The following is a 21,149-nucleotide window of genomic DNA, read 5'->3' as shown; positions in this document are numbered from 1 at the left end:
GCAACAAATCTAACACACTGAAGATAGATAAATATGCAATATATATTAAATCACTGCTCACACAAAAAGCTTAATTCCTCAATAGCAGTTTGCAGAAGTAAACACATTCCTGCTTCAAAGTACACAATGAAAAAAATCTACACAGTAAAATAGAAAGGAAAGAGCCAGTCAAAGGAATTTACATAAATATTCCACTATCCAAACATATGAAATGCAAAAGGTAATGGCAATGCTGACCTGTAAATTATCACAAATTTCAACAGCAGCCTAACCTCTGACCAGTAGCAGAAGTAGCTGGGGAGACAAGAGCAGCCACCCCAGGTGCTAACTTGCAGTGGGGGAGATGGCAGGGGGGACAGAAGAAAGTGGGCACTGCCTTCCGCCACAAAATCACACCCTTCAGATGTAACCAGGAGCACTAACACTTTCTTGCTAACACATGAATCACATGGATGCAAGTCTGAACACTATCCTGCTCCCAAGCCTGAAAGAAGTCTGACTTCCTTGGCCAATGCTTTTTCCCATCTGTAAACTGGGAATATTTTTCCCTTGACCCCAACTGAGAGGGAACATTTGTAAAACATTCTGAAGAGATTTTGAGAGCAAAGGATGCCAGACATTCCTCCGTTAAGCAGGCAAGCAAACAAATCAGAATAAGTTTAAACGGTCTACTCTTTACCAGCAAATTCTGCACTAGAAAGTACAGCAAAGGGAGCATGAAATACCACCCGTTTCACCCTCCTTCACAAAAACCCCAGTGGCCAAGCTAATAATTCAGTGAGCACCAGGGAAGCTGTCTGGAGCATCCTGCTCCCCTAGCTAGTGTTTTTTTCCAGTACAAGTCAGGAAGAGGTCATTTCCTTCAGCAGCTGGATTAAATAAGTGCAATATGTTGAAGGATTTTGTGACGGTTCTCAGAACCAGCAAAGTCTGGCCATAGACTGAGGGAAGCTCAAACCCCAACTCAACATGTAACAGATGGGCTCAGACTAGATAACTCTGCTAAAAGCACAACTAAACCATTAGCTCATAGCAAACTGGAGCTCACAATCACAGTCCCTGATTTTGTTAAAAACAGAGGACATTACAGGCATTTAAGGAACACCAAAAATAATAAAAATGCTCAGCAGAGCAGCAAGGCCTTTCCAAGTGGGCATCGTCTTTTTGCTACTGTTTTTAAAGTAAAAATTCCTTTAAGTAGATATTTGAAAAGGGCAGGTAAGGGCACTTGAAAAACAAATAATAGTTTTGTGTAGTGCTGCCTAAATTTACATTTACTGTAATTCATACACCTTAATGTGCAAATAAGCAAATTCTGGTGCACTAAAGGAATTAAGCGCAATAAAAGCAGGTAAATGCTTCCTAATTTACACAGAAAGCTGTGTGAAGTGCAGGCAATTTTACTGGATTAGAAAATGTTGGTTAATATGTAGAATAGATTTTTTTTTTCAGGAGCAGTTCATCTAAACAACTTAATTTTCAAAAATAATCAGTGACCGAGAACAACCAAGACCCATGTGAGAAGGGAGATAAATGAACATCAGCTTTCTCCATTTCTTTGATATCTTCTGCAGTGCACAGTACTTCAGTTTTCATTAATAGCAATTGACTTCTTGTCCATTTCCCTGGTATAATATAAAAATATTTTTATACTTTTTCTAAACAAGAATCAAACAGTTAACCAAACACCTGAAATAATGAGAAGCTGCATCCTGGCAGACCTAATTTATTACTATCTATTTTTTCAGGAGGACTCTCGCTCCCCACCCCTCTCGAGATAATGCTAAAGCTTGAGTTGGATGATTTAATCCTTTCCCTTGGTGCTCTTTCTTTGACACTGGAAAGCTTTGCCATAGCAAGAGAAGCCTGTTTTGGAAGATTGTAGGATATAAAGATGACTCCCATCTTCTCTTGGTTAGAAATTTTAAAAAGATCTCTTTAGGAAAAAAAAAAGAAAAGAATAGGTGATAAAGCCTTTGACAGTCAGAAAATATACTGATTGGAAACCAGAGCAGGGTTACTTCACCAAACCCTTGTTAATCTTTTTTTAATATGCATCCCCCTTAGCCAAGTGCACAGAAGTAAAGACATTAGCAAGCAAGGCCAACAGGAGATTTATTTTGTCAGCCTTCTGCACCCTGTTCACATGGGGCTCATCCCCCTGTGTAAAGGACAAGTGAATCATTTTTTTTACATTTTCAAAGTAAATTGGGAGTGTGGGCAGACAATTCTTCACAGTAATGTTAAAACGCTGATCTGCCATAAAGATCTCTTCTTTCTCTGCTCTGACTCATATTTGTATGCTCCAGGTCCAGAATCTATTTGCATACACACAGAACTAAAGAGCTCTCTTCATCCATGAGGACCTCAAGAGCTAGAAAATAGATGCAATTATTTCCAGCATGTCCCAAAATAGTACTTCTGCATATGAACCAGGACAAATCCTACTACAATACTTAGGGACAGGTCTCAGCTCTGCTGAAATAACTGTAACAACAACAGCAACATCGAAAAGGCGATGACTCTCCTGCTAAGCTCACAGCCAGCCTTAATTTGCACAAATGAACAAGGGGAAAAAAGGAAGGCTGCTGCTGCCCTTCAGCTATCATAATGTCCCTTGTCCTGGTCATTGCCCAGGCAGAAGTTACAATTAGGCCATTTTCAAAAAGAGGTTTGGTAGGGGTCCCCATGGCAGACATAGCAGGATGCAGTGCTGGCTTCCAGTACATTAGACCTGCAAACTCTGCAACTTCCCATAACCACATAGGCTGCAACACGGGTTTTTCTCTTGGCTTCTGTGACATTTTGCCATGACACAGGTCCTCTGTTACTTCTTCATAGAGCCCATGGACCAGTGTCCTATCACACCTCCTACCACTGGCTTAGGCCTGACCTTTCCCAAAGTGCCAACATTGAGGCACACTAGATTTACAGTATACCTCTTAGGGATACAGATCATTGGACAGCAAAATATAGCCTCCAGGAAAGGGGAAGGGTCTAACGCACAACAACTCTTTACCTTACATAAGAAATGATCAGAGCTAGACAAACACAGCTGCATGTCTTCCTATGGCTCATTTTCCTCACCAAGCTTAACGTTCTTTGGGGTTGGGTCAGAGGTTTCTCTTCCAAAGCAATGGTTGCAGAGGGGCAAACTAAATGTCCTTCTTTCTCAACTGATCCCACAGTTTGACAGGCACTGCTGCTGTGAAAACAAGCTACCAGTGGCCCACATCTGTGAATTCTCTTTGCCTGCTTGGTAGCCACCGTGTTTTCAAAGGGCAATATCAACACCTGGTTTGTTTGTTCTGCCTCTTGGAAATATTCGTGTCACATACACTTGCCCCCTGCAGAGGAACCAGAGAAAAGTTATTCCTCCCTATATTTCAGACAACCCATTTGAAGGTACTTCCATTTGAGCCAGAGCCATTCATTCTAACAGCTTGCAAATGGTCCTCTTTCACCACACTTTGGAAATTCAGTCTAGCACGAATGTAAAAGGACAGCAGAGGGGACAGATACGTCCCCAAATTAAAATGTCGTTTTAAATCTGATAGAAAAAGTTTATGGATTTATGATAAACAATCATCACCATAAGTAATAATCCTTGCCCTATATGATAGCAAGCAAACAAACTCAGATTTTGTGTCCTAAACAGGTATCAACCTTCTTCAACACACATGTTCCTCACAGAGACTATGGTCAGCTGCATCAGGTACAAAAAAGACCCACAGAAACTCTCATTTTGTAGTACAGGGAGGGCAAGGGAAAAACACTTATTTATTAATCAAAACCTTATTGCCCAATCCCAGCTAGCTTGATTGTGACAGTGAACAAATTGATTCAATACCCACAGAATAAACTCTAGGAACTGAATTTGTTGGGTCCCTGCCCAGAACACCATGCCAGTCTTTGCCTTCTGTCATTGACCTTGCTTCCAAGTGAATCAGGGCTCTCTGGGTCATTGTCTGTAATGTTTAAACTATTCTGGTTAGAATTTCTGTGTGTATATGTACAAGCATGCTCGTGTCTTGAACATGTATGTGATGCAGATCTCAAGCTTTATTTCTCAGTGAGTCTTATACTGTAATATGAATTTATCAGGAAAGTTGAATGCAACAAAAGCCCCAGGGTTACTCTGAAACCTTGGTCACTTCTGTTCATTCTATTCTAAAAATGAATGTTAGTACCTGGTTTTGAAAATTTTAGCTCCTATCCTTAAAATACAATGGCATTTGCACAGTTAATTCTGAGACACTTACTGTGACTAATCACTCCGCTTTCTCTCTCTTTTTTTCTAGCCTTTAATAACAGGAAAAGCAGCAAAAGGTGCTTTCTAAAACCAAGAATCAAATATTAGGCATTTCTTGAGGTATTTAGTTACTGAGGTTGGAAATATCTGAAATGTCACAAGAGTCAGGTAACAGCTTTACTCCTCAGAACTAGAAAATGCTTAGTGGCTGAAAATTACCTGAACAGGTCCACATAGTTCATATATGTACATTATTTGCCAGTAGCAGGCTAATGACTTATCTGCCTGGGAAACTTTTATCATTTATACCAATGTAGTTATATGGAGATAGTTCTCCAGTCACAGAGTCACAGAAAATTAGGGTTGGAAGGACCTCAGAAGGTCATCTAGTACAACCTCCTGCTCAAGCAGGACCATATCATCCCAGCCAAGGCTTTGTCTAACTAGGGTCCTAAAAACCTCCAAAGATGGAGATTCCACAACATCTCCAAGTAACCTGTTCCAGTGCTTTACTACTTTCCTAGACAAAGTTTTTCCTAATGCTTAACTTAAACTTCCCTTGCTGCAACTTGAGACCATTGTTCCTTGTTCCGTCATCTGTCACCACTGAGAACAGCCCAGCTCCATCCTCTTTGGAATCACCCTGCAGGTAGCTGAAAGCTGCTATTAAATCCCTCTTCAGTCTTCTCTTCTCTAGATTAAATAAGCCCAGTTTCCTCAGCCTCTCCTCAGAAGTTATGTACCCCATCCCCCTAATCACTTTCATTGCTATCCACAGGACTGTCTTCAACTTGTCCACATCCTTTCTGTACTGGGACCCCAAAACTGGACTCAGTACTCCAGATGTGGCCTCACTGGTCACAGAGAGAGAAATAATTACTTCCCTTGATCTGCTGGCAATGCTCCTACTAATGCAGCCCAGCATGCTGTTAGCCTTCTTCACAACAAAGGCACACCGTTGGCTCGTATTCAGTTTATGGTCCGCTGTAACCGTCAGGTCTTTTTTTGCAGAGCTGCTGCTTAGCCAGACAGTCCCCAGCCTGTACTCGTGCATGGGATTGTTCTGTCCTAAGTGCAGACCTTGGCACTTGTCCTTATAGAACCTCATGAAATTTCTTTTTGTCCAATTTTCCAATTAATCAAGGTCTCTCTGAAGCCTATCTCTACCTTCCAGCATGTCTACTATTCCCTACAGCTTGGTGTCATCCAACCCTCACCATAAGTGAGGGTGCACTCCATTCTATCTTCCAGGTCATTGATGCAAATAGTGAACAAAACCGGTCCTACGACCGACCCCTGGGGCACTCCACTGGATATTACCTGCCAACTAGACATGGAGCCACTGATTACTACCCTTTGAGCCTGATGATCCAGCCAGTTTCCTAGCCACCACACAGTCCATTCAGCCAAACTGGACTTCCTTAGCTTACTTGCAAGAATGTTGTGGGAGACCATCTCAAAAGCCTTGCTAAAGTCAAGGTACATCACATGCACTGCTTTTCCCAAATCCATAGCTGTCCTAGAAAGCAATCAGGTTGGTCAGGCATGACTTGCCCTTGGTGAATCTAAGCTGTTCCTAATCATCAGAGATATGGGTTTTCTGTTTTTCTGTGGAAAAACACAGCAAAAACACAAATTTTCTCTTTCAAGAAGAAAAACCAGGGAAACCACAGGTTTCCCCTTGCAGACTGGCACAGTTCCATATCAGGGCTGCTCAGCACCACAGCAGAGGAGACAGCTGCAGCTGGTCCACATCCTGGTGAATGAAGGGAGAGGGGGAGCTCTGATTTCTATGATAACAAAAGAAAAAAATCAAACACCAAAATATATAGGTATTTAGAATGTATGTTATTATAATAATTAAGGCACTGGTAGGCTTCCAAATTGCTTTAACATTGTACATATATATCAGAGAACTTTAAAAAAAAAAAATCAGCAAATTCTGGATTTTTAAACAGAGACAACCAGGATCCCTGCTAATCATTGTTCCTAATCAAAATATCAAAGCTGGCTTTTATCTGTTTAACTTAACCCATTTCACAAGAACATTAACTAAACCGATGAAGCTGCTTGTATACCAGAATATCACAAGTTATATTAGTCTAACTACACATTGATTTAAATGTATCCCTTAGTTTGCATTACTATGTAACTTTCATTGTAGATGGGACCTAATTTTCGTCAGCTACATCTGAAAATATCAGTAAATAGGTCAAATGAATCCGCTGACTACTTGTTAAGATCTTAGAGCCCCTCTACACATGCAGATAAAGGCATAATGAGATCTAATATATGGGTCACACAATTGTGCCTCCTGCCATGCCATCTTGTAGGGCAAAAAGTTTTTTACCCTCTATCTGTTACCTTATCACATCTGTGAAGTCCTCTTTGCCCTTTTAAAGATGCAGCATTGTTAACACCTTTAAAGTCGTCTTAGCTGATCCTTTTACGGTTTGCAGACATTCTGTCTACAGCAGTAGCTCCTGATCAGGCATTAAGAGGGGTTTTAAATTGTGTTTGGTTAATATGATTGAAGACAATGCCCTTTTCACCTGTCAAGCAGGACTTTGGAAATCTTCAGATGAAAAACACTCCACTGATGTATTGCTTACAAAATACTGCTAACAAATCTAATTATCTGCACACTCAGCTTCCATATAATCTGCAGGGATCTTCTAGTAGAAAAAATAATCTAGAGTTGAAAGAGGGTCAGAAATTAAACTCTGCTTCTCCAATTCGTTGGTGACTTTTCAAAGCTCTGCACAACAGGTGTATTTATTTGTTGGCTATTAAATACTTCAGCAGCATTAACAAATTAGCACAATCTCACATTTATGTGACAAAATCTGTTAGAGGAAGGGGAAGAGTAGTTTTCTGATCTTGTTTTCCAAGCCAACTCCATCATTCAGTAGGATTCTCACTCAGCAGTTTCTAATAGATAATATTCCACATTGCTATAGCAACTTCCAGGCAAAGCTTTCCCATATGTGAATGTGTAGGTGCATCCTTTTAACAACCTAGACTCATAGAATCAGAGAAGTAGGGCTGGAAGGGATCTCCACAGGTCATTTAATGCCAACCCCTGCCTAAGGCAGGATCATTCTTAACCAAACCATCCTATACAACCATAATCTAAACTCTATGTAAGACTACCCTCAACCCTGACACAACACAGACCTAACACCTTCACCTGCCACTGGTCAGAAAGGGGAACTATGGCACCCAATGTCCTGTTCCTATGAAATGTTGTCAATATATGCTCAAGAGGTCCTAGGTAGAAGGCCATGCCCCCCACTACAGAGGAAGGCCAACTCCCACAGTCCATACCAGTTTAACCATGGGGTAAAATTCTTCCCTGACTCCAGATAGGATGATCAGTCTGACCCCGAGTGGAGGGCCAAGACCCTCTAGCCAGGAATCTCTGGCTTTGCTCCTAGCAGGAGAATCATGATGTAGTAGTCGCAAGCAACTGAACTGTTAACATGGCTCTGTGGTAAAGGGTAGTGATAGCCAGATCTGTGCTCAGAAGTAGAGAGTGAAATGACCACATTTTTTCCGTGTTTAAGACAGGAATTCCCTGCTGCCCCTCCCGCTGTCCCCAGAGGGTTTAGACTTAAGGTATATTACATCTTTAATATGCTACAATATGAAAACACTGCAATCACAATTGATCAATATACAATTAAATTTATATAAAAAAACTGCCCCCCTCCCTCATACACAATTTAATCAGGGGCATACACAATTTAATCAGGGGCAGAGAGTGGGTGGTAGGAAGGGAGAGAGGCATCTTAAGCTCAGGCATGTCTAATACACCAGAAAATACAGTAATCCTACACAGCCAGGAGCCCTCTTTCTTACTAAGAGGACTGGTGTAAACACCATTTCTGATTCTGATCTCACATAATGTAAATCAGAACTTTCACTAGGGAAAGTGGAGCTTAACCAATACAGTCAGAGAGGAGAACCTAGGCATAGGGAGAAGAGGATACTGGGTGTGGTATAAAGCTTTACATATTGAATCCTTTGAAAAATATAACTACTTCCACTACCACCACCCTTTCCAGGAGCATGTAGACCAAGAGATTCCCCTCCTAATGGAGGCAGACTGTCTTTGCCTTGCCTCGAGAGAGCAGCAGTATATGCAATAACATGCAGACCTACCACTGCATTTCACCATCTTACCCACTGAGCCTAAAAAAAATGTCTCTCCACTTAATGGAAGTTTAGGAGCGGGCAGGCTGTGAGAGGTAATATAAAAAGGATTTTGACTTCCCAGTGTCCCTTTCAGCTGCTGTGAGCAGGATCCCTTACTATAGAATCTCAACAGGAAGTGGCAAAAGGCCAGCCCAGCCCCAGCTGCTTGGAAAGCAAAGGCTGCTATTGCAGAATTCCTTGAAAACTGAGAGCCTTGTTTACAAAGTGCTTTCAGTGTAACATTAGGCACGCTTACGTACTAACAAGCTCAATCAGAGCTTGCTTGCCTTTCAGTGTCCCTCCTCAACCCAGAGCTACTACACAGGAATGGTGGCAGGAATTCCCCCACCACAGCCAAAAAACAGAGATCAGATACCCAAACAGGCTGTACAGAGGAAACTGCCACACCAAAGAGCACAGTCTGCTGAGGGCGGGAAGCAAGATAGCTGGACCGCAGCTCATGAAAAGTTCTTAAGATCAAAAGAGCTAAGACAGTCCCATCCCAACCCCCGGGAGAGCACAGAACCACAGCCAGTCCTTCCAGATGTTGAACTGGACACACCAGACCAGCAGCAAGGGAAGTGCTCCACTCAAAATTACACTCCCAGAGAAGGATGCACCCCCAGAGTCCATCTCAAAGCAGGAAAGAAAAAGGCTGTGCCGTGACAACATTCCCCAAGGAAGATGGGAAAGTAAACGGGAAGGGAAAACTAGGAACTCTCAATAATGCTTGGGGATCCAAGAACCACTGCCCATATCCTACAAGTCCTTATAGCTCTGGCAGTTGGGAGTTTTGCAGCCAAACAGTATTTTGGTGCAAAAATGTTGCACAAGAAGGTTGGCAGGAGTTTTCAAAAGAAAAGTCTGTCAGGGCTGGACTCAGATGCATGCTCCTGCCTAGAGCTGGCACCCCTGCAGTCAGCAATATTTTAGGCCAGTCTCCTGACTTGGTTCAAGTTACTGATGAGCTCAGACCAGATACTTGAATCTCAGTCTCCCACGAATGTCTCAGCCAGTGAGCTACTGGCCATCCTGGGGTGACACCTCGCTCTCCCCACTCCACAGGTCTCCCAAAAATGCCAATTCTTTCTGATTCTCAGTGGAAAATATCGGATTCCCAAACAGTTACAGGAAACCATAACAGACACGGAGACCAATACCTGCCGCCCCCCGCCACACTCAGGGGGAGAGAGAGAGAGATGTATTTCAGGACTAACTCCTCTGAGGACAGTGGCATGATAGAGGTGTTCAGGAGATGAAAATCAGGCCCACAACATATAGTAAGAGCACAGCACTGCCTCAAGTCCTACGTAATCCAGCATTTCACATTAGAAACCTCTTTACCCCTATAAAAACAACATGCAAAACTTCCCAAGAAGCTTTTGCAAGGAATATTATCATCAGCAAAAGGCTGGAGTAAAAACTAAAGTCTTCATGACTTTGCAATCTGTCCATTTTAGGATACAGCTACATTCTAAACTCACTATTCCTGCAGCCTCACACCTGGCACTGCTCCATGTGGGAAGCCCGTTCTAGTGGGAACAGAATAGCTGTCTTTGCAAGGTGCTGGTGATGAGCTAATTAGCACAGTAACAGTGCCAATGAACCCATTCCCATTTTAATTTGCCTGTTCCACACAGCAGTTAAACTGGCTTCCGGTTTTGGAAGCAGCCTGTTCACTGCAGCACACAACATGTGAGGGGCACTACCAAGGGTGAAGGAAGAGTTTACTGTGCAGATAACAATATGGCTCCCATCACTGCAGTTTGAGCCCCCTACTCTTCAATGAGTTTTTCCTCAACCTCTTTCTCTGCTGAGGAATAGAGACCTGGAAAAACTGTATGACTTCCACAAACATTCAGGGGACACCTGTAGAAAAAGAGAGAACTGAATCCAGGTCTCAAGTTCAAGCTCTGCATCCCAAGAGAGGACCCATCCTGCTGCTTTACAACTGGATGTTCAATGCAAGAAAGCATTCAAGCGAGTGGTTCATACACATGGGTGGACAGAAGGGAGTACTTCATTTGTTTCATTTATTGCATGACTGACAATATTAATCCTGAGATAAATTGTAACATGCCACAGGTTTAAGTAATGTATTTTGAAATGAAATGGCAAATCACCCACAAAGATGCTTACTCAGTAAAGGGGGAGTACCAAAAAAACCCACAATGTCTACCTTGGAAGGTGCCAGAGTGCTGGTATGCCAGAAAAACAAAACAAGGGCAGGGGGTACAAGGCAAGATGCACTGCATATTACTATAGTTAATAATCATAAATGTGGCCTTTTTTATGGTAAATACCAGATTTTCTAAGAATTGTAAACCTGATGACACTAAATACAACTTCTGATACTACCTTTGATCTTGTGTATTTGTTTTGTGCAGGTCCCCTACAACAGCCCCCCAGCCCTGCTCATGCCCCTTGCCCCCATGCAAAGCCCCTGCCCCCCCAGCCCTGCCAGAGGGGGCCCCCAGCTGCTAGGGCTATGGGGCCAGGGACCCAGGTCTGCAGCTCCCTGCCCCCAACAGAAGGCAGTGGCTGCTGCAGCAGGAGTAGGAACCACCCCCCACTGCTGCTGTCTGCTGTGGGCTCAGGTGGGGGGTGGCGCCAGCTCCTGGCAGCAGCATGCACTCCCAGGGGGTAAGGGGGACCTGTGCCCCCCAGATCCGTGTGAGGGGCAGGGCAAGCGCGTGCTGCAGGCTTGTGCTCCTCACCATGCTGCCCTCTCCCGCCGCCTCTGCAGAGCAGCGTGTGGAACCTGGCGCAGCAGGGCACAGTGGGGGGGTGCACAAAAGCCGTCTGCTGCTCCAAGCTCCCTGCTGCCTTGGCCACACTTCCTCTGCAGATGGGGGCAGCAGCAAGGGGCACAACTTTGCGCTGCTGCCCGTGTGCACACAGGAGAAGTATGACCAGGGCAGCGTGGAGCTTGCAGCAGCAGACAACTTCCCTCTGAGGCCCCTCTGTGTGCTGCCACTCTGGGCTGCACACACTGTGCTCCTGGCCCTGCTGCCCTCCCCACAGACCTGCTGCCTCCCCAGAGCCCAGGGCCTGGTCTAGGTTTGGGAGGCAGCTGGGGCCAGGGAGGCAGCAGCTGTTTGCACCCACCCGGCTGCAGCTGGCTCAGACTCTGGGTAGCTGCTGCCAGCCACACATCCTGGACTGCTTACAGCAGGGCTTGCATCCTCCCAGCCACCTGCTGGGAGCAACCCAGGCTCTTTGGCTACCAGCAGCTACCCAGAACCTGGGCAAGCTGCAGCTAGGAGACTGCAAACAGCTGCTGCCTACCACCCTGGCCACAGCTGTCTCCTGGCCCTGGGCTCCGGGAAAGCAGCAGGTGCTGGCACTGTGCTCATCGGGGCTGGGGCCAGGGCCAGGGTGATGAGGCAGCAGCTGTTTGCAGTCTCCCAGCTGCAGCCAGCCCAGGCTCTGGGATAGCTTCTGCCAGCCATGGTGCCCAGGCTACTTGCAGCAGGGTTTGCAGCCCCCAGCTCCCTACTGGGAGCATCCCAGGCTCTGTGGCTGGCAGCAGCTGCGTAGAGTGCAGGCCGGTGGTGGAAAGTTGAGCAAAATGGCCTCGTATGCCATGCTCGGCACACGTGTCTGGGGTTGCTGACCCCTTTGGACATGTGACATGTTAATTTAAAGGGCATATGGGAAGCCCAGCCTAGGGAGCTTTTCCATGGTTCTGGACTGCTACTGCACCCTTTAAAATTGCCAGCACGGGGGGAGCCCTACATTAGAGATGGGCTCTTGTGCAGGGCTTCTTAAAAGCTCATTTAAACTTATTGGCCTGCAGGGAGCCTGGTGCTGGGCTATGCAGAGCTCCCCACATACCAGGAAATTCAAAGGGGTGTGTGCAATCCAGGACAAGGGAGTGGCTCCCCAGTCCTGGGCTACATGAGTGACCCCTAAAAATGTCTGGGCATGTGGGAAGCTGCCCCCCATCCAGGACTCTCTGCATGTCAACACATGTCGAATGGGACCTGAGACATTTTATCCTGGATCCCTTGACATGCCACCCTTTGAAGTTCTAGAAGGGAAGACACCCAATTTTGGGGATCCAGGATAGCATTCCTCAGATCCCATCCCAAGATTAAATTAATGCCTGGATGACAGAAAAGACTCTACCACTGCTCATATGAAATGGAAAACTATTTAGAGGTGATCCATCTGACCAGACTGGCCAAGTTTGCAGATGGCACCAAGTTATGGGGGAACATGGTCATGCTTTGAAGACAGGCTGCAGATACAAGCGGACCTAGACAGGCTGGCAAGTTGGGCAGATTGGAACCAGATGAAGTTCAGCACTGAGAAATGTAAAGTGCTCCAATCCCCAACATACTTACAGGCTCGATGGCGCTCAACAGACTAGCACCACAACTGAAAGGGACCTATGGGTGATAACGGACCATACTATGAACATGAGTTGTCAGTGTGATGCTGTAGCCAGCAGGGCAAACAATACTCTGGCATGCATCAACTGATGCATCTCAAGCAAAACCAAGGAAGTGATTCTTCCAGTTTACTTGGCATTAACGAGGCCACAGCTGAAGTACTGCATCCAATTCTGGGCACTACAATTCAACAAGGATGTGGAAAAGCTTGAGAGAGTCCAGAGAAGAGCCACCTGTATGATCAGAGACTTGCAAGACAAGCCATACGAGGAAAGCCTGAGGGACTTGGACCTCTTCAGCCTAAAAAAGAGAAGGCTGAGAGGGGACTTGGTAGCAGCTTACTACTACACCAGGAGAATACATCAGGGGCTTGGCGAACAACTGTTTACTACGGCACCCTTGGGGAAAACCAGGAGTAATGGGCACAAACTCCTGGAAGACCACTTCAGGCTTAACATTAGGAAAAACTTCTTCACAGTTAGGGTGTCCAAACTGTGGGATAAACTCCCTCCAGATGTCGTGCAATCATCTACCCTGGAAATCCTCAAGAGGAGATTGGATGGTCATCTCACTGGGGTCACCTGACCCCTGTTATCTTTCCTGCCTAGTGCAGGGGGACTCTTCCCAATGACTTTGTGAGGTCCCTTTCAGCCCCTTGCAATCTGTGAATCTATGAACCCATGACTGGTACTAACAGCTGAGTCTTATTTTATTAAATCAAAAGCCAGACAAAAGAGAACTCCTAGATTCGGCATCTCTATAACAAGTCTTTTCTCACACAGCTTGCCTGCCAATTATTCTGGAACATGCTTGGAAATACTTCAAAAGGAAATGTTTCAGCCAGGGGATATACGTTCACCAGTGTGCCATTCCTTACTCTCAGCAATTCCCCCTCTCCTCCCCTCACATGGATGAGAGGTAGAAGAGAGGGGAGAGCCCTGAGCAGAGTGGAAATCATGGGTGGAGGGATGATAGGGATCCCCCAAGCATCTCCTCTCCCCCTCACAGGGGAGGAGCTGAGAAGATTGGGGCTGGATTGGGGCTCAGATCCCATATGCTGTCCCCATACACATGTAACCAAAAGTGACATGCTCTTAAACAGGTATCCAGGTTATAGCCATACATAACTTAATTTCAAGAGACGCTATCTTGAAGTTTTTCAACCACTTCTGCAACATTTTAAATGATTTAATTGTTATGTCTACTCACACCCTCAGGAAATATTAACAGAGATTCCATTAATTTATTATTTATAAGTTGCACATATCCTGTAAGCTCCATTGTTTTACCATTGTCTGCCCGTGGATTAGCACAGAGCTGTCCAACTTCTGGGGAGCCAGGGGCTACGGGCAGCACAGACGTGGATACCTCACCCCTCTCCAAGCACTCTTTGCCATTCAAGCAGCATAGTCCCCCTCCCCAAGCATGCAGCCTCCCCCCACCCGACCCCACGCACCACACAGGCAGCCCGATTCCCTGCTGCCATATGTGCAGCCCCTTTACCCTGTCCCAGTTGCACACATTCCACGGGCAGCCCACCTGTCCACCCCCGGCATAGTCAACGAGGCCCAAGGGTGCGGTTTTCTTGTTAGTTTACTCCTGTTGTGGGGGAGACAGGAGGGAGGAAAGCAGGCCAGGACTTAGATAACTGACCTTATCTTCATGTTACACAGGGGCTGTGAGTTATTGCCCCAGAAATGAACGAACTTCCATACCAACCGCCTGAAGCTTCCCCTATACAGCACAGCATATTCATTTTCCTGGTGTAGGAAGCAGCAAAAAAGCAAGTGGGCGGGGGAGGGGGGTGGCAAGAATTCCAAGAATTAAAGAGAAAACAGAGAGATGAGTTCAAAGTTGCACGAACCAATTGAGGGCTCATATGCTCCAAGCACTTTCCAATGCCCATTACTGACATAAAGATTGCCGCATTTATATAATGTGGACAATCAATGAGTCACAAGTACCATGTTTCCTCTACTGTAGCACAGACCTAGTGTATTTTAAATGGTCACAAAATCAGATTGGCTTCAGCCAGAGGTCAACTGCTCACTAAAGTATGGGATTTAAAAGGAAGTCAAGTCTTGCAGTATGACATTTGCTTTTTTGAGTAAATGTGAAGGGGTGTGTATGTATGTGGGGAGGGGAGATAGAGATGGCTTTAACATTTATTAGCCAAAAGAGTAAGCCATTCAGCTCATGGAATAATGCATAAACCAAAGGTTATTTTATACTGCTCTTCCTATTATACAAAATACCACATCAATCTGCAGCTTGAGAAAAGCTCAGAGGGCTAAGAATGAAATGCTTGTTTTTAAGAGATTGCCGACTTAGTATCTAAACACAGGGCACTCTATCTTACATGCTAGTGGCTAAGTGAGAATTTTTATTGTATCCTAGGAGTAGACAGTTACTTGACACTTTACATCGCTCTTATATGAAATAACTGGTCAACCATGTGCCCCGGAAATGTAATATGCTCTCCAGTAGGAAACCCCCAAAAGTCCTTAGATATGCAGGACTTCTACGGACTCCAATGAAACAAGCTATGCAGCATCACACCTGAAGCACATACAGAAGCAGCAAGGACTCATTTTTCATTTCAACACTGTTTAGTATCAGAAAATTGCCCCATCTCAGCAGAGGTCAAGAGTTTGGGGAGGAAGCAAAGGAAGAGAATTGGTTTCATTTAGTACAATGGCACTAAATGCAGGATAAACAACAAATTCCTCCATAATCTGCAGTGATTAAAACAACTATCTGCAATACTCCTGGATTATGAAGACATTATGTAAAGGTGCCAAATTACAACGGCAAGTCTTCAAAATCTGGAGGATCCAACATTATGAGAAAAAAATGACATTAGTAATACCTTGGTGATATTCTGCATAAGGATGAAGTCAATACGTACCAAATACAAGCAGCCTGGAGTTTTGTTGCAGAGAATAAGTCAGCTGTCTACTGAGCAACATTGAAGCCATTTTTCCTTTTCTTTATTCAAAAGGACTCAAACTTGATAGAGCTCCTTTTTCTGGCTGATGTTCTGAAAAAAAAACATACAAAAAATGTATCTACATCCTGTGGACAGTGCCATCACAATCACCACCACACTCCTTTCAAGCCTTCCCCTTTCATTTGCTGCTGGAGGCCAAGAAGAAACCAAGGATTGAAACAGGAGGTCTCACTAGGTCTTGTCAAAGCAAATTACTGTATCTGTACCTCTTATTTCTAACAAGGCCTAAGAGTCCTGTGGATACCACTTCCTAAATCTTCCATCCTAAATCAGCCACAGGTTCATAGGCAACCATGTGAAAGCAACATGAAATGAGATGAAGGGTACACAAGTTCACTGGGACACAGAGGAAGGTTTTTCCTTACCACCACAAAATTTATCATTACCTAGCTTTTTTCTAGCAGCCTTTCATCCATACATATCAAGACACTTCAAAGGAAGCAAGTGGCAATATCCCCATTTTTTAAATGGGAAAACTGCAGCACAATGAGGGTAACTTAGGTGTCCAAGATACTCAACAAATCAAAAGCAAAACCAGCAAAAACCCCCAGGTCTCCAGAGTCTTAGTCCAGTACTCTAACCACTGGACTACGCTGCCTGCTGGTAGTAGTTCCAGTTCATGTTGGCCACTTCCAAATTGTGCCACTTCCAAATTGTGCCACTGCCAAATTGTGCTTCTAGGAATTACAAATACCCAGAAGCTTCAAGATCTCACTTAAGAAACTCTGTTGCACAGAAGATCAGCTGTCATTTTACTTTCTCTTTCTTTCTGCTTTGATGTACATAGGGTGGGATAGCATTAATAAGGAATATAAAAACTGCTATATCAACAGTTCCCAAGGAAATCTTCTATTTAGATTCATTATAATTTATGGGAAGCGCTCCTGATTCTCCCTCCCCAGCCTCCATTTGGCTTCATATAGTAAATAGTATGCAGAGACTTTCTGCAAACAGAAGGGGCTTCAAGCCTAGAAAATGGCAGACGTATTAGGAAGTAACAGGAAACAAATCTTAAAAGACTTAGCTGCTCCTCCAGATAACTCCAAGATCAGTCAACAATGGGTCACAATTATGTCAAAGCCAAGGCTTTTGTGCTTGAGTAACAAAGAAGAGAAACTAGAATCTAAATGGCCCTGGGGGATGAAGACTTGGACCATATAACAGCCTTAATCTGAATCACCTGGCAAAATTGGGGGAAAGGTCTGGCTGGGAGTCTAGAACAGAGACAACAAGTCTGTTAATTCAGCATTTGAGTAAGAGTTGCAGTTAAATTTTATTCCTAAACCTACAAGATTGTAAGCTACACTCAGGGCAGAAAAGGCCCCTGTTCCTTTATGTACTTGCATGACCCATGGTTGGTTTCTGTGCTGACATCTACTTCCTCTTATATTTCCTTCCTAACTGCTTGCAATTATTGCAATACAGATTAAGTGTGCAAGCCAAAGCTAACATTGTTCCTGTCCTGTACAGTTCTTCTGGGCTAAATACAGACAGTCAAAAAGCCCCAGGTTGAATTGATTCAATCTTCACAGGTTAATGTAAGCTGCATAGATTGAACCAATAAGCTAGTGATTAAACATTCACTTTTGACTCTGGAAATGCAGCCACATGTCTGCAGTGATGCAGGCCAGAAGCCAGGGGGTGCTAGAGAACATCTTTGCTTGGCTGGAGCAGACAGCTTGAGCCAGGGCTAGACCACTCACCTGTAGGGCAGGGTTCAGGGAAGTGCAAAGCATCCTGGGATGCTGAGGGACAGTGAGTTAACTTGAATCTGGAGGGGACCTGGGACAGAAGTTCAACAAACCAATTTAACTAAATCAGTTAAGTCTGATACGACAGCCATCCAGATTTATCTTACGCCGATCTTGCCATTTTGAAAGCAGTTTATGTGCACTGACCTTCTTTTGTGTTATAGATTTAAACCAGATTCTGATCACTTACACCAGCTGGTGTGTAATTTCTGTCTCTAGCCCTGAAGAACTTCCCTAAATCTCAAGGAATGAAATTGGTTGTCTAAACTTCATTTATTCTACATTACTATGGCATTCTGCATTGTCGCTTACATCATTTCTGTACCAGTAATCAAAATTTTGAACAAATGTTTATGATTGAGAAGCTGCTCATCTATTGTTGCTAGGTTGAAAATGCATCTTAACAAACGTGAAAAGGCCAGAAGTTTGATTTCCATTTTACCTTTCGCTATGATGACATTTACTTCCCTCTACACTTCAGTGAATTTTTTGCCAGTTCCAAGAAGGCCATGCTAATCTGAGCCTATTAATTCAAAAACAGGATTACACTGGTGGAAAGAAAAGCCCCTTAGTCTTTTAAAACATCAGCCTACCACTTTGTTTCACTTAGATTCCACGTAGTTCAATTTAAAATCAAAAGTGTTTCGAAGACTTCCAAGGCAAGCACACATTTGCACAATATTTACTGCATATTTTGAAAAAGTGAGTCTCTTTATATACTTTGAATAAGCAGCTTAATAAGGGTGGACTTCCTGTATGTAAAAATCAGAGTTGCTCCACTGAAAACACAAGATTCATTTAATTTGATCCCTTTACTCCTGTTAGTGTTTCCAATCACAGTTCGTCTTCACTTCCTTCAAAGAGGCTAGACCCTAACAAAGACTTTTAAGTGCAGGTTTAACGCCACATGATGACTAGACACATTAATTTCAGTGAGACTACACACAGACTATCTAGTTAAACACAAGCTATTGGGGCCATTATACACTGGTTTCATTGCATGGGCTCCAGGGCTGTGTCATTCTAGTGAGAAGCTGTTTACAAGGCCAAAGAACCATGGCCCCTCCTATTTCAACACTGATTAACAAGCCTGTTGAGAATTATATTACTTCTTTAATGACATAATATAAGCACACCTTGTCTATGTTTTCTTTGCAAGATGGTGCCTTGGAAGCATCTCTGGAAAATTAATAAAATGGTATTTTTATCTCACCACCATTCTGCAATGATGGCATATAATGTGGCAATTTACTTTTACCCATAGCAGACTCCTCGAACTAAAATTTACTGTGCCATCTTGCCTGGCTCCATTCAGGGCAGTTCCTTTTGGCATCTTTTGCAGTAGCTCATCTAGTCCATTTTCCATCTCACTGATGAGATGTCTCTGCATGTCCAAACCAGAGAGACCCCTATTTTAGCTTTATTTTTGCTGCCATAGCACATTACAGCATCTGTTTTCTGTCCACTGTCACCATTACATGTTTTTCAGTATTATTTTCCAAACATCTCCCTGCCCCTAGAATCTCCTTTTGCTTTACATTATTTTTGGATTAGCTTTTATATTCGCTGATGAATCTCAATCTGTAATTTCCTACCTAGACTTTCAGTTGAGTTATAATGTTCATGAAAGGTCTGAAATTACCTTTTGAAATGATTTTTACTTTTAAGAAGAGTTCCCTGAAAATAACGGAAAATTAAAATTCCAAGATATTTAAACGTTCAATAATTTAGCTTTTCTTTTGCTATTTTCCAGCCTGAGACCATAAAAAACTGGGTAACATCACATTGCAGTGTAAGAAAACCAGGTTCCTTTTCACTTCCATGAGCCATAGATCCTTTGCAAAAACCTATACTTTTAACTGATCATGACATTTGTTTAAACACCCGCTATTTTGTCACTTTTACTACCAATCAAATCCTGTCTGCGCTTAGCATTTGTCTTCTTTCTCACACAGATAGCTCTAACTGTGCAATCAAAGACAGAAGGGGTACCATAAACAGGACTCAGGCCTTTCTACCATGTCCTTCAAGATAGGGTAATGCAGACAGTTAATGGTAGAAAAAAACCCAGATTTTAAAACTAGTGACTGTCTAGCAACCAGCCAATATGGACTACTATACCTGACTCAACCACAAGTGACCTATCACAGTGGATGGCAATCTTTTTAGGCTGTGAATGACCCAGTACAGATCAGAGGTGGACCCTGACACCACCAGTGCTTCTCCCTGCAGCAGCATGTGCGGGGGGTGACTGCTTCTGAAGCCCCTTGCTGCTGAATGCTGCCAAAGTCTACATTCACAAATCAGATCAAATGGCTCCATGGGCCAGATCTGGCCCACAAACCGTAAGTAGCCAATCACTGACCTATCACAAAAAGATTTGGCTTGCATACACACAATTAATCTGAGAAAATTCTCCCAATTTTGCTCTCCCGATAGAGAAATTTACCCAGCATCACATGTATGCAGACATTAAAATGCTAAAGCCCTAAAGAGTAGAGAACTTGCACTGCTGATACTATGTACCTCTGTGCACATCTCAGCATGCTTTGCAAACTCTCTTTGTCTGTCTGATAACAGTGCATATAAAAGCCGTGACTGGCTGACCCAGACTGCCCATGGTCAGCTTGTGCTTCCCTGCAGCACAATGTAGGAATTGTGAAGGGGGCATATTACGCTCCCTGCTGAAACAGCAGAGTCCAGTGAGTGACACTCTCTCTCTGGTGGGGTATAGGGTGCTGGAGGACTATGTTCCTTTCTGAGAGAAGCCACAGCACATATATATACTTGCTCTGCCAGAAGAAACTCTCCTGCGAGTGATTTAACAGGTTATTTTTCTTTTAGAGGGACCACTTTTTTTCTGAGAGAAAAAGACTGAACATCTGTACATTTGTGTTTTCTCCTTGGAGAGCACTGACATTCCCAGGAGAACTAGGGGTGCACTGATAAAGATTTTTTTGGCCAATACCAATGGCAAATTATTAACCAGCCATGTTGGCCAATACCAATTTGATAGCTGAAGTCCAAAACTTCAACCCTGCTAGCTGATTTTCCTGCCTTGCGAGGGACAGCAAACATGATGGTTTCACCCCGGCTACACTCTATATTCAAGTCGCTCACCAGATCATCTTCTCTGGCCAAGACCAAGTCTAGGAAAGCGTTACCAATTGATCTGACTTAGCCGAGTGTTCCTCCCAAGAGATGTCTGGGTAACTGAAGTCACCCATGATGACCATGTCCTGTGCGTGTGCCGCTTCTGCCATTTCTTGAGAACTCCAGATCTAGCTCCTCCCCCTGGTTTGGTGGTCTGTAGTACATACCTGCCTACAGTTAGACCTCTCTCACTATGTCTCCCCTCGTCATAGTTTGACCCAGAGGGTTTTGAGCCGCTCTTCTTTGGAACCGATGTTGGCCTCCAAGGAGGTGTACTGCTGCTTCACACTTCCACCTTTTTTCCCTACTCGGTTGTGCGGGGTGTTCTTCCCTACTATGGCTACGTTCTAATCATGTGAGCAGTCCCACCAGGTCTCCGTAATCCCTAC

At 44.0% G+C, this 21,149-nt stretch overlaps 1 protein-coding gene across 4 annotated transcripts in view; it reads right to left on the bottom strand.

Moving 5' to 3' along the window:
• The window catches only part of ABAT (4-aminobutyrate aminotransferase), a 137,535-nt gene that overhangs the window by 75,007 nt on the left and 41,379 nt on the right, over positions 1 to 21,149 (bottom strand). For all 4 annotated transcript variants that reach the window (XM_090023188.1, XM_090023187.1, XM_090023189.1 and 1 more), the window contains exon 2: positions 15,755 to 15,886. In XM_090023188.1, coding sequence (XP_089879314.1) covers positions 15,755 to 15,824 — 70 coding nt within the window. In that variant the 5' untranslated portion in view covers positions 15,825 to 15,886. The remainder of the gene's footprint in view (positions 1 to 15,754; positions 15,887 to 21,149) is intronic.

The sequence above is a fragment of the Crocodylus siamensis genome, chromosome 12, assembly GCF_052110815.1.
Source record: "Crocodylus siamensis isolate JL-2025a chromosome 12, ASM5211081v1, whole genome shotgun sequence".
In the NCBI taxonomy this organism is placed as follows: domain Eukaryota; kingdom Metazoa; phylum Chordata; order Crocodylia; family Crocodylidae; genus Crocodylus; species Crocodylus siamensis.
This window is presented reverse-complemented; position numbering and strand designations above follow the sequence as displayed.